Raw genomic sequence first — 13,666 nt, forward strand, 5'->3', positions numbered from 1 at the left:
TGCCTGTGATCCTAGACAGGACATTCAGCACTCAGAAATGTCATTCCCATGTTCTCTAAGAGAGATGGAAAAGCGTTTAAAACCCATTTTTAAACTCTATCTATCTATCTATCTATCTATCTATCTATCTATCTATCTATCTATCTATCTATCTATCTATCTATCTATCTATCTATCTATCTATCTATCTATCTATCTATCTATCTATCTATCTATCTATCTATCTCTCTATCTATCTATCTCTCTGTCTGTCTGTCTGTCTGTCTGTCTGTCTGTCTGTCTGTCTGTCGATTAGTGCTGTCAATCGATAAAAAAAATGTATTAATTAATCGCACTTTTTAAAATCACATTTAAAGGACTGAAACTTGAAATTTTGGCTATTCAAATGTAAAATTTATGTAAACGCAAGACAAAAACTTGTTAAATTCAAAATATAATTGTTTATTAGAATTTTTGTTTAACTTGTATCACAGATTTCTTCATATAAACAACATACCCACAATAAACCATCAAGATCCTGGTTTGATAGCCATATTTATTACAGAAATTAAAATACTGGCATGTTAATGCCATTTGAATTTCAAAACAGTTAATGCCATTAAAGAAAAAAATTATTTCCATGTTGGATTCTAAGTGGACTGCAAAAAATGCCAAAATACAGGCATTGCAGATATGGAAAATTATAATAACAATAAAGTATTGAATACAAACAATTGTACTCATTGTAAAGTTGTATTGCTGTGAGTTGAGAACATTAATTATAAAGTAGAAACAATTTTGCTTAGTCCTCCTTTACATTCAGCCAGTTGTGGGGGGACAATGTGGACCTTTTCTTTTGAATGATGTGAGCTGAGAGTGCAACGCAAGCTCACAGCAATTCGTAACTTTTTGATTTAGTGGCTATGGACAACGACTTTTAGGCAGGTTTGTTGCTAAGAAACGCGCACGTGCACACACAGACACACACACACACACACATACATACACACACAGAACGCGTGCAGGAGAGGGCAGCCGGAGCGACTCCCTTCAGGGTCAACACGCATGATCGCATTCATCAAATTTGCTTAAACTAAGCATTCTAAAGTATGTCTGTATTTCTGACACATTCTGACACAACGCGAAGCAGACGCTTTTGTAAAAACTTTACAAAAGTTGCGTTTAAGTGGGAAACACATCAAACTTAATAATAAGGTCAATCGATTAAAAGGCAGAGAAATGCGCTGTCTTTGACAGCTCACAACTTCATCTGGCACTTTCTGAGTACATTTACATGGACACCAATACTCCGATTTTAATATGATTAGGATTATATTCTTATTAAGAGTCTACCATGTAAGCAGCGATTTTTGATTACCTTAAAGGACCACTGAGTCATGAAATGCAGAGGTTTTTCTTTCCATTTGCCATGCGGTATCAAATTCCAATAACACAGAAGTCAAAAGTTAAAAATGAAAAACCCAAAATTGCATGAAACTCTGAAGGAAACGCTGGATAGCCTGATAATGCGACATTAATTGTTTTATACTGAAACTTGCCTTCAAAAAGTGCTTCCTTGTCTTATCCAGATTTCTTTGCATGTTGAACACTCATCAACCACAACAGGAAAAAAACTGCAACTGCGTTAATTGCGTAAAGTTTTTTTAATGTGTTAAAAATTTCAAATTAGTCGTATGCGTTAACGCACTAATATTGACAGCACTATCTATCTATCTATCTATCTATCTATCTATCTATCTATCTATCTATCTATCTATCTATCTATCTATCTATCTATCTATCTATCTGTCTATCTGTCTATCTGTCTATCTGTCTGTCTGTCTGTCTGTCTGTCTGTCTGTCCGTCCGTCCGTCCGTCCGTCCGTGTCTATCTAGTGTTCATTCCTTCTAAGAAGTGTCAAGTCATAGCAGAAATTCACCCCACAGGGGGCACTTATGAAGGCTATATAGGGTTTAGGGTTTAGTGTTTGGGGTTTAGTGTTATTTAGTGTTAAGGTTTAGTGTTAAGGGTTTAGGGTTATTTAGTGTTTGGGTTAAGGGTTTTGGGTTTAGAATTGAGGGTTTAGGGTTAAGATGCACATAGGTATACGGGTATAAGCGAGTTTCACCCTCATTTGTTTCACCCTCATTAGAATATTCGATCTGATTGGCCTAGACTTACATGGCTGGAGCATAGGTCCCATTTGCACAAATGAGGTGTCATTTGATCATCTATCTCACCCTAAAACTTGTATGCACTATTATGATTCGCACTATACATGTAGATCCACCTGACGATAAGGACCATCAGTCAGCTGCTGCGTATATGATTATTGGTATATAATATTATTTATTTACTTATTGTTTAGGGTTATTCTTATTGAAACTACAGAGCCAATCCTATGAAATTTCATTCTATGTACAATAGTAAATGTGAATGACAGTAAAGTCAAGTCAGGGCTACGTATCTGCATTTAGTTGTAATGTGAATTAAATTTACACTTGAGCAACATCAACACTACAATGTAATCCACCATTGTTGTCTATGTTTGTTTGCCCTTGCCTTTAATCTACACCTCCCTAAACACCTAGGCTGCATCCAAAATCGCTTACTACTCAGTAGATACTGCATTTGAATTTAAATGTACTACTCGACTGTTAGAAAACTACATCCTATACAGTATGAATTGAACTGGGATGTACTACATGCAGTATACCATTTTGTTATCATCACATACTTACCGACGTCAGTTGCGTCGCTTCACTTCCATTCATGAATTCCGTCGTGGTGTACCATGGGATAGCGTAGTGTCCATCGGATGCGCACTTCACAATATCACCAGAAGTAGTAGGTCATTCGGGTACTTCTCACATACTGTTTTTCAAATTCTATGAATTAGGACATACTACTCGGCTCGCATACAGATTTTAACGTACTATATAGTATGGAAGTATGCAATTGGGGACGCAGCCCTACTATACATTGGCATGATGTAATCATTGTGGCGGCATTTTCGAAAACGTTCATTTGATGGTTTTAAAGTGGCCTTTTATTCTAGCCAGCCTAAGGCACATCTGTACAATAATCATGTTGTCTAATCAGCATCTTGATATGCCACACCTGTGAGGTGGATGGATTATCTCAGGAAAGGGGAAGAGCTCATTAACACAGATTTAGACAAATGTGTCAACAATGTTTGAGAGAAAGAGTTTGGCTCATGAAAAATGGAACCAAAAACAAAAGTCTTGTTTATATTTTTGAGTGTAAATTTAGCCAGTAAATTTAGCTAGATAAAAATGTATCCAAAAACACAAATTGTCCTGAAATGTTTTGAGTTTATTATCAACATTTTATTTCAACATTTTTTTACACAAAATGTAATGAGTTTAATCTTGCATTATGATTTCTTTAATCTCAATATTATTATTATTATTATTATTATTTTTTATCATTGCTTCACTCAAATCTTGACATGAGTTACAATTTTATTATTGCTTGGCTCTATAGAGCCCTCTAGTGGTGAACTGAACTATTTTCATCGTTTCAATTTTGTCTTTTCATGCAGATATTTTGTGCCCCTTCATTCGATGATAAAATTTTGGAAGTGGTTGCTGTGTTTGGTAGTATGCAGATGGCTGTCTCAAGGGTGATTAAACTACAGCATCACCGTATTGCACAGGTAAAAACAACCCATGAATGACATAATTGTGTCATGTATGTAAATGCTGGTTGTGTTATGTATTTTATGGTAATGGTTATGTATGAAATCGTGTTATGTATGTAAATAGTAAAGGAGTATATACTGTAATTTGATTTAACTCTTCCAGTGTCGCACGGTGAAGATCACCATCCTGGGGGATGAAGGAGTGCCTGTCCAGGTGGACGGAGAAGCCTGGATTCAACCTCCTGGAGTCATTAAGATTCAGCACAAGAACCGGGCCCAGATGCTGACAAGAGACCGGGTGAGTGTTTCTAGTGAATAATCATGATTTTTGGAATTTATTTACAAAGCATTATCTAAACAAAAATCTAGAGCATACTTGTGACAAACAGAAAATTAGTATGCACTACTGTTAACAATGATAAAGTTATCATAATTGTTTACTTTTAAAGTAACACTCCACGTTTTTTTGAAAATGGGCTCATTTTATAACTGTTCTAGAGTTAAATAGTGGAGTTTTAACATTTTTTTATTCATTCTCTAGGTCTGGAAGGAGCACTTAGCTTAGCATAAATCATTGAATCGGATTAGACCATTAGCCTCTTGCTCATCAATGTAAAAAAAAAAAGTTTTGATAATTTTCCCATGTAAAGCTTGACTCTTCTGTAGTTACACTGTGTACGAATTCTGACTGAAAATGAAAAGTTGCTATTTTCTAGGTTAATATGGCAATAGGATAGGTTAATATGGCTACATTCTGTCATCATAATAATCAAGGAACTTCCAGGCGCAATGATATTATGAAGTGCTTTACCTAGTTACCTAGCTGGGGGCCATCTTCAGGCTGTGTATAATATAATTTAGATTCAATCTTTCTGACATTTCAGTCTTCTGAAAATCACAGGATGTTTTATAGTACAAAGACCAAAAAAATCAAGGGCATTTTTTTTCTCAGTCAGTGACCCCTTAGTGTTCCTGGTGTAAATGGGCATTAACATTTATTGACATGTTTTTCTTAAAGGGTTTGTTCACTTAAAAATAAACATTTTGTTATTATCTTTCAACGAAATGTTTTCCAATCTCCTGAGACCTTTATTCATCTTTTGAATATAAATGAAGGTATTTAGATTAAATCTGAGAATTCTCTGATCCACCATAGACAGCAAGGGTCCTGAGATGTTAAAAGACTAGAAAAGGAACCAAAAAACATTGTCAGAACATTCCATGTGATTTCAGTGGTTTAACTGTAATAATACAAAACTTGAATAACACGTTTGTTGCATCAAAAAGCTGTAAAAAATGACCTTATTCGTAAAAAAACTCATTCTTAGAGCCTCATATGATTACAGAAGTAACATGGAATATTTTGACAATCTAAAATATCTTAATTTGTGTTCTAAAAATGAAAGAAGGTCTCAGGAGATTGATATGAGGGTGAGTAATCAATAACATTTCAATTTTTAGGTGAACTAACCCTTTAAAGGCAGACTTCTGATGGTCTGAATATAGTATGTCAATAGTATAGTATAGTCACAAGTGAATTCATGTGAAAATCATTTGGATGCAGTGATATACGACAGGATTTTATGACCATGCAAATTCTGAAGCACTCGTATGAAATTTCATGCAAAAAACATGGACAGAGAAAAACATTACGCTCTTACTCATTTCATCATAGCAACTATTGATAAGAGTTCTCAGTGTATACAAAATATAGGCTACAAGTTCTTTTTCAGCACTGGGAAATCAGTCTGCCTGCTCACCCCATGTGTAAGTTTGAATAAAGTGAATTATAACTATGTCTCATCATCTCTGACGACTCTGTCATACATGACAACATAAGAATGGGATTTAAATACATCGGTTCTAACTGTAGTTCTGCCGAATGACTAAAAAGGTTATCAGTATGATGGTGAAAAACTGTACATATCAAGTAAAACCATCCTTTTGCAATCTTAGGCCAAAAACAGTAATAAGGGCAGTTGTAATAGCTAGATATATGGGAGAGCGTTGGTGTTATCTGATTGTAATATTGCAATATGGAGCAATTAAGTGTTGACGTTAAATCAAAATTAATTCAAAGAATCCTTGAAAATGAAATGGTTTAATAACAATTAGTGAAGTTTATTTATAAACTAATTTCGAAAGCATCACATGCTTATAATTTGCTTGCGGCTGGTCCTGCATTATCCAATTTATGATTCACCAATCAGAAGATTCCTTAACAGCCATCTTCATTTTGAAAAATCCCCCCTTCCACCCCTACTCCTCCTCCTTTCCTAGATGGGTGGCACGGTCGCCCAGTGGTTAGCACTGTTGCCTCACAGCAAGAAAGTCATTGGTTCTAGTCTTTACCAAGCCAGCTGATGTTTCTGTGCGGAGTTTACACATTCTCACTATCTGTTCATTAGCTACTACAGCAGGGGAGTTCTCGAGATCTACTCTTAAAATGGTTACGACTAAATTAGTTACAAAATAACTATAAAATTATAAAGCATCAAGCAAACATGAATATTAAATGTACCCAGATTTAAATGTAAAATAAAGTTAAAAATAAATTGAAAGAGGCAGAGAGAGAGAGAGAGAGAGAGAGAGAGAGAGAGAGAGAGAGAGAGAGAGAGAGAGAGAGAGAGAGAGAGAGAGAGAGAGAGAGAGAGAGAGATAGAGAGAGAGACAAAGAAAAGAGAGAGCCAGATAACAGTGGAGCCAGAGAAGAAAGGCTCCAAACCAGGAAAAGAGCCAGAACAAAAGTTACAATTTAATTTAGTGTCTTCCTTGACCATGCGACCATTCCTGATAACCACATCCTTAAACCCCTGAAATCCAAACACTGTGTACCCAGGCCCTGATTTTTATCAGCACTTCTGCCTTTGGAATCTGTGGCCCAGTTTACACGAATATGTTTAGTTTTAAAACGGCGTTTTACAATGAAAACGATCCTCGTCCACGTTGGCATTTCACCTAGCGTTTCTGAACAGCTCTCATTCCATACTACACTGCTATAAAAACACATCATGTGACCACACACACATATTGATATTTAATTCATCTTGTTGTCTAAATCTAACCACATATTCCCCGACTTTGGTCTTTTGAATCCATTACTTGTTCTCAGGTAAGATGTTTTGGCTGAGCACAAAGATAAGTTAGGTTAATATTTTAATTAATGTAACCGCTTACACTGATTCTGCACATTGTTTGCCTTTATTTCCTATATTATATAAACTCATTGTACGTTATACTTTTATAATGGCCATTATTGATTATTAAAACTGATATTCAGCAAAAGACAGGGTATGTTTCATATTTTCAATGAAAATAAAAGGAGGCAGTAATGTTATAGGCATTGTTTTGTTATAAATATGCATACAGTGCAGATGACGGTCATATAAATATGTAGCTACACGACGCCTCAACATTTCTGCTGTCTGTTAAGTTGCTAACATCAAAATGAAAATAGGCAGTTTTATATCATGTTTTGATTTTTATTGTTGAGAAAGTGTAGGATGATGTGAATAAGGTTATAAAGTACATGTTCCCTTTGTAGATTTACCCGATGTGTCATCTGGAATTTGTTTTCCACATCAAACTTGTGAAGTCTGAACTTACAAGGAGAGGATGCAGGACTGAATTGTGTAAAGGCTACTTAATATTGAGGAAAAGCCCCAATCAGAGAGGCAAATGTCTGCAGCCCCGCCTCTGTTTTCAGATGTCTCTGTTTTCCCCCATCCACACTGAGACAGAGCAGCAGCGTTTTAGAATGAAAACGGCCTCTTCAACGTTTCCAAAAAGCTCAGTTTTTGGCGCTCAATAGTGTGGAAGGATGCCATAACCATAGCAAAACTTATGCACTTTAAAACTAAAACGTATTAGTGTAAACAGGGCCTGTATGGACCTTCTTGGTAAAAAAAAACGTGGTTTGCAATAAAAAACAAATGCAAATGATAAATTTCATTCTTTCATCACGTCATCTGTTGAGTGCGTTTGTTTTTCTGATTGGTCACCTTCCGATAGATCCCACAGATCCCACTAATCCAACCGCACACCCCTTACATAAATAAACTTGACAACTGCTGAATTTTTTTTAATGTTGCAAAAGATCAGGAGCTCGTAAACCATTCAGCTTATAACTTCCTCTCACACAGTACAAGTCACAACCAAATGATTTCCACACGAAATCTCCCAATGGGAAAAAAAAGTCGCGTATGAGCTTTTATGGCATCAAAAATCGCACCACCTTAAAGAACATAGTCATGATAGTTGGACCATCTCTAGTGGTAATCAAATCTGTTTGTAATTGTTTTTAAACATAAATGTTAAACAACTTTCTGTAAATTTTCTGCAAAAACTCTCTCATTCAAGGCGTTTGAAAACACATTGAAGTCTTGGGAGGATAAATTGAAATACGACAAGCCTCCGCTGCGGCCACATCTGTACCCTCAGCAGTCCGTGGATCTGGCCACAGAGGAGGAGGCCACGCTCATACAGATGTGTGCCCGCGCCGCAGAGGATCTCATCACCAGGATCTGTGAGGCTGCCAAAAACTACCAGCTTCTGGAGCAGGAGCTCGCCCACGCCGTCAATGCCTCCTCACATGCCATTAACAAAACACATCCCAAGTTCCCAGAGGTGAGAAACGTCAGCAGTGAAGAACTGTTTGTTTTGATGCTAAACTGATGTTTCTGAATATCTGAAACCTTTTTTGATTGTTTTTACAAAAATAATATATGTATAATCAGTGCTTAATTTGTGAATTGTGAGGTCCCGGAACAGATCGCGGTAACGGATCCGGCATGTTCCCAGAGGATGTAGAGGTGTTCCGGCACAGATTAAGCCCTGTGTACAACACTTTAACTCATGAATAAAAGCAACCAGAACCTAAAGTAAAATCAATATCACAGGATAAAGGGAATGAGTATGCCCTAAAATGATTTTTGAACTGTTATGTTCATAAATTATCATTAATTGTTTCATAAAAAATTGAGCTACAATAAAAATGTGTTAATTTATAGGGCTCTATTTTGACGATCCATGCGCAAAGTGCAAAGCGCAGGGTGCAAACGTATTAAGGGCATGTCAGAATCCACTTTTGCTACTTTAAGGACGGAAAAATCCGCTTTGCGCCGTGGCACATGGTCTTACAGGGTTGAGCTTATTTTCTTAATGAGTTATAGGTGTGTTTTGAGAATAAAACAATCAGAGTCTCATCCCCCATTCCCTTTAAGAGCCAGTTGTGTCGTGCCGTGGTATATTTGCTATTTACATGACGGACTTTGTAAGTTGAAAAACTGAACACTTCACTAGCAATAAAACAGTTAACAGAGCATCTACAGCGCGAGAATGAGAGATGAGCCTCCTCATTATTTACTTTCACTTTCACTCTCGTGGATAGGGAAATGTGTTGTACGCACAGATATCTATACATAATTAATTTAGTTTATTAAGCGCAAAGATTTGTTTCAAAACTATTTCTAAATTCAGTTCTAATTTCCAGCAAACGAATAAAAGAACAGAAATAACTTAATTATTATACTAAGTTATATCCTAATACACATGCTATGCCCCATATGGTCTAAAACCTGACAGGTGGGCAAATCTAAGCTTGTTTTTAATAAAACAAATATAAATATGCATATCATAAATAATGCTGCTAATAATAATAACATTATACAAAAGCAAGGGCAACGCAGTGGCGCAGTAGGTAGTGCTGTCGCCTCACAGCAAGAAGGTCGCTGGTTCGAGCCTCGGCTGGGTCAGTTGGTGTTTCTGTGTGGAGTTTGCATGTTCTCCCTGTGTTCGCGTGGGTTTCCTCCGGGTGCTCTGGTTACCCCCACAGTCCAAAGACATGCGGTACAGGTGAATTGGGTAGGCTAAAATTGTCCGTAGTGTATGTGTGTGTATGTGATGCGTTGCAGCTGGAAGGGCATCCGCTGCATAAAACAAATGCTGGATGAGTTGGTGGTTCATTCCGCTGTGGCGACCCTAGATTAATAAAGAGACTAAGCTGAAAAGAAAATGAATGAATGAATACAAAAGCAAATTGTCATGAATAAACTGAAAAGGCCCCCCGAGATGAAGAAGGCATGAAAGTATGGTTTTTATATTTATGTAGGCTAGAAAATATATTTTTTTGTAATATTTTAATCCTTTATATTTACATCCTATATATATATCATCATTATATCCTATATATATTCTTAATATTTTCATTCTTTTTCATTTGTAAAGATAATTGCGTATTGCTGTACATCCTGTGTGTATTAAGCAATGTGTAAGCGAGGCGCTTTGATCTGGTCTATTGAACAATCTATTTAAGTTCATTAAAATAGCAACGCACTAGCAATGCGTTTCAACACGCCTCCTTTTTTAGACCACAACGCCTATGGGCGCACATGAGCGCAAATGCATTTGCTATTTAAACAGCGTGGCGCAAAATGTCAAAACAACAATTGCTTTGCGCCTTGCACTGCATTGCGCCGGGTGTATGATAGGGCCCATAGTCATTCATTTAGTCATCCAAAGTGACTTGAGAACAATAAACATTATCAGAGTAACAAACAAATGGTGATATGATGATTAAATATGACAGGGAACTGATTGATTAAGCATTTTAAACCGCTAGCAGAGCTGACAATAACTGAGTTGATGCTAATCTCAAACCAGATACCACATGCAGTGTTGCCAGATTAGGTGGTTTCCTGCCCAATTGGCAGGTTTTGAATTTCATTTTGCAGGTAAAAATGGCTTTGGCATGTTGACAAAATTTGGGCAGTTTTGAAACATAAATTTTATATGCAACTTATTTAACAAAACATACTGTGTGCTCCTACTCCATTCAGTTAGTAGTGACAAGTGCATAGCGCAAACTGCTTGGCCCCATCCGCAAGAGGAGGTGAAGGAAAGTTGTATCAAAATCTGACTCCCCGGACTTCGCATACGCCTGCAGATACACTTTTATCGATCATTTTTTTCCGCAATTGACAGCAAGAACAAACATAGAAGCTTTGTCTGATTGACAAGCGGCACCTAATAATGTTTACAAGAATTTAAAACGCCAAGATAGGATGAATTTATACCCCATTTCGAAAGTAAAACTCTTATATACTCTAATATTCAATTTACCTTATGTAGATTGTGTTAAAGCAGCTTCACATAGAAGATCATAGTAAATTGAAACAGTGTCAGTTCAGTTTTCAGTGTTTAAGTTCAGTTCAGTCTAGCTCAGTTCAGTGTGGTTCACTACTGAAAGTCCAAACACTGAAGAGCAAATCCATCGATGTGCAGCTCTACAGCTCTACAGGCGTTTTTTGTGTTTGGCTGGGTTTTGGACAGTTTTTGTGCTGGAAAAAGTCCGCTATGTGGCAACACTGACCACATGGCATGTCTAAAACTGAAATATGTGTTTATTTTCATGATATTGTTGTTTTAAAAAGTTAATGAGAAATTTGCTTAAATCGCATTGGTGTATCCTAAACATTTTTTGCCAGTTAATGAGAGAAGACCACATGGTATGCCTTAATGCCGTACAGAGTTCCCTCCAGAGGAAGTGACATCACTTCTGTCAGTGCTTTCGAGATTGTTATGCCTTTTTATAATCAATGTAACAGAGCTGACCAGAATATAGGGACAATATTTATCGACATTACAAATACTACAGAAACTAGAAGATTTGTGCAAATGTTTCTTTAACTTCTAACTTAAATCCTACTAAAAATCTTCTGACTTAAATCTACGAATCTAACTCTTTCGCTTGCTTGATCGCATTGTTCATACTAAGTGTCAAATATATGTGTCTAAATCTGTTTTCCGCAGAGCCTGACAAGAAACACTGCCATTGAGGTGGCCAGCACCGTGAAGGCCCTGCACAATGAGACTGAGTCGCTGTTAGTAGGACGCGTGCCATTGGTGAGTTCACTGTGAACATGAAATAAAATCTGTAATGTTTATTGTTAATTTTATAATTTCGTCAGGAGAGCTCTTTCAATAGTTTTAAAGGGGACCTATTATGGAAAAATCAATTTTATAAGGGGTTTGAACACAGTTGTGTGGCAACAGTGTGTGAATATAGCCAGCCTTTAATGGTCAAAATTAATTCTATTTTTTTATAATCACACTTCATAAAAACAGTCTGCAGTAACACTTTATTAGATTGACACTCTCTCTTTGTAGATGTCATCAGAGTGGGAAAGACCCACCTATTAGTGACAGTCTCTCCCTCATTAGCATAGACAACCCTAAATGAGAAGAGATTTTTAAGCTATACCCGCTGAAGTTAATGTCAGGATCTAAGAGGCATTATAAGCTGAGTTTTAGGATGCACAAATGATCACTGGAGTCTCCATAGACTACCTTCTTCTGAGACATTCTTTTGACATTTTCAGTTTTTCACAGAGATGATTAGGGGTGTAACGAATCACGGTTGATCCGTGATTTGTACAGATCACAACCCAGGTTTCAGAACACATGTGACCTGTGGATTAATCTTTTTTTTTCTGGTAGATTAATACAAAATTTGTAACGATCACAGAGAGATTGCCTCTCGAGTCATTTAGGCTTTCCTGTCAAATATAATGATGATGGAAGAAGTTGTGGTAGGTTTTTCGGGATGTGGTGGGTTTCTTAGAAGGTGTTGGTTATTTATTTGTGGGATTATTAAAGGTGTTTTTTGTCACTACTTGTTTAGCCTGCATTAATGCATTTAGTGTAAGCTGCATTAAAAGATCAGGACCTCAACACCCACGCAACATAAATTATAAATGATGGTCATCTGCATATGTTTATTAATCATTCGAATCGCTGAATCTGAAAATGCAAAAATAAAGTTTTTAGTCTTTTGAGTGAGTTCGGAGGTTACAAACAGTCAAATAACACAGCAGTACTGGGATAACAGTTTATAGTTTAGATATAACCACTGATGTTTACGGTAACGATTAAAATCACCGTCTTGTGCATTTAATCCCACTCATAAATGAAAGTTGTTGGCAGCAGTTACATTATTTAACCAATAGGTGGCGACAACCAGCCATCAAAAATATGCCACTGAATAATTCTTCAAAAATGACACATCTAGCAATGAAACATGAAGTTTTATGAGTGAATAAATGAATCATTTATTGAAAATTAGACTAAAAATAAATATGGTATACAAAATATATATAATGTTATATTATATTAATTTAATATAATGTTTAAATTAAAATAAATATAATTTTAATTAAAATAAATAGAATGTTAGATTTCTACATTTAGCGTTATTAGCAACAGTAGTTGTAAAAATGAACTTTTCACAGTACTGAATATTTTACAATTTAATTTTATTCAACTGATTATTTCTTCATTTTATTTTTAATAAAATTACAGATTCTAAGTTCAGTGTGTTAAAACCAAAAGTTTCTTGCAGTGCTGTTTTTGTAATAAATGGAAAGCAAATGACATTTGTCTCCTCCCCTTTTTTGGCTAATCCGACTAAAGATTGGCTAAAGATTTGTGATCCGTTACACCACTAGAGATAATGTTAGTCCTTTTGTATCTGCTGCTATGAGTTTTTGTGGGATAATTTTAACCTGAAACTTCAAATACAGATGTGGCTTTTAGAAATGCATGTCTTAATGCCATGACTAGCTGCAGTTAGCCACAGCACTTACTCAGGAAATACATTACCAGTAGGGAGCAGCAGAGCTTCATTCTCATAAGTGGCCAGTTCTGAAGGCGGAGGACTCGACACCTGGTCTCCATGTTTTGTTCATATTTGCTAAAATCTAAAGTTTTGCATTAAGTTTTGGAGAGACAGGATAAAAGTTATCCTGTTATATATAATGTTATATATTATTTATCTTAAAAATAAAATACATGATCAAAATAATGGTTTAAATGTAAAACAGCATATTTTAAAACAAGGTATAAAGTTTTAAGCAACAGAATAATTAGATAACCTTGATTTAATCTGTACTGTGAGCGCCACCTGGTGGATGTTCTGTGAAGCACAACACATTTATTTAAATTCCAATGAGAGTTTGTCAGCAAAC

The 13,666-nt window shown here is 36.1% G+C and overlaps 1 protein-coding gene across 7 annotated transcripts in view; it reads left to right on the forward strand.

The window, feature by feature from the left end:
* The window catches only part of dgkh (diacylglycerol kinase, eta), a 176,409-nt gene that overhangs the window by 139,877 nt on the left and 22,866 nt on the right, over window positions 1-13,666 (forward strand). For all 7 annotated transcript variants that reach the window (XM_056464992.1, XM_056464995.1, XM_056464991.1 and 4 more), the window contains 4 exons: window positions 3,546-3,659; window positions 3,808-3,942; window positions 8,004-8,270; window positions 11,454-11,546. In XM_056464992.1, coding sequence (XP_056320967.1) covers window positions 3,546-3,659; window positions 3,808-3,942; window positions 8,004-8,270; window positions 11,454-11,546 — 609 coding nt within the window. The remainder of the gene's footprint in view (window positions 1-3,545; window positions 3,660-3,807; window positions 3,943-8,003; window positions 8,271-11,453; window positions 11,547-13,666) is intronic.

Source organism: Danio aesculapii, chromosome 9 (genome assembly GCF_903798145.1).
Source record: "Danio aesculapii chromosome 9, fDanAes4.1, whole genome shotgun sequence".
Classification (NCBI taxonomy): Eukaryota; Metazoa; Chordata; class Actinopteri; order Cypriniformes; family Danionidae; genus Danio; species Danio aesculapii.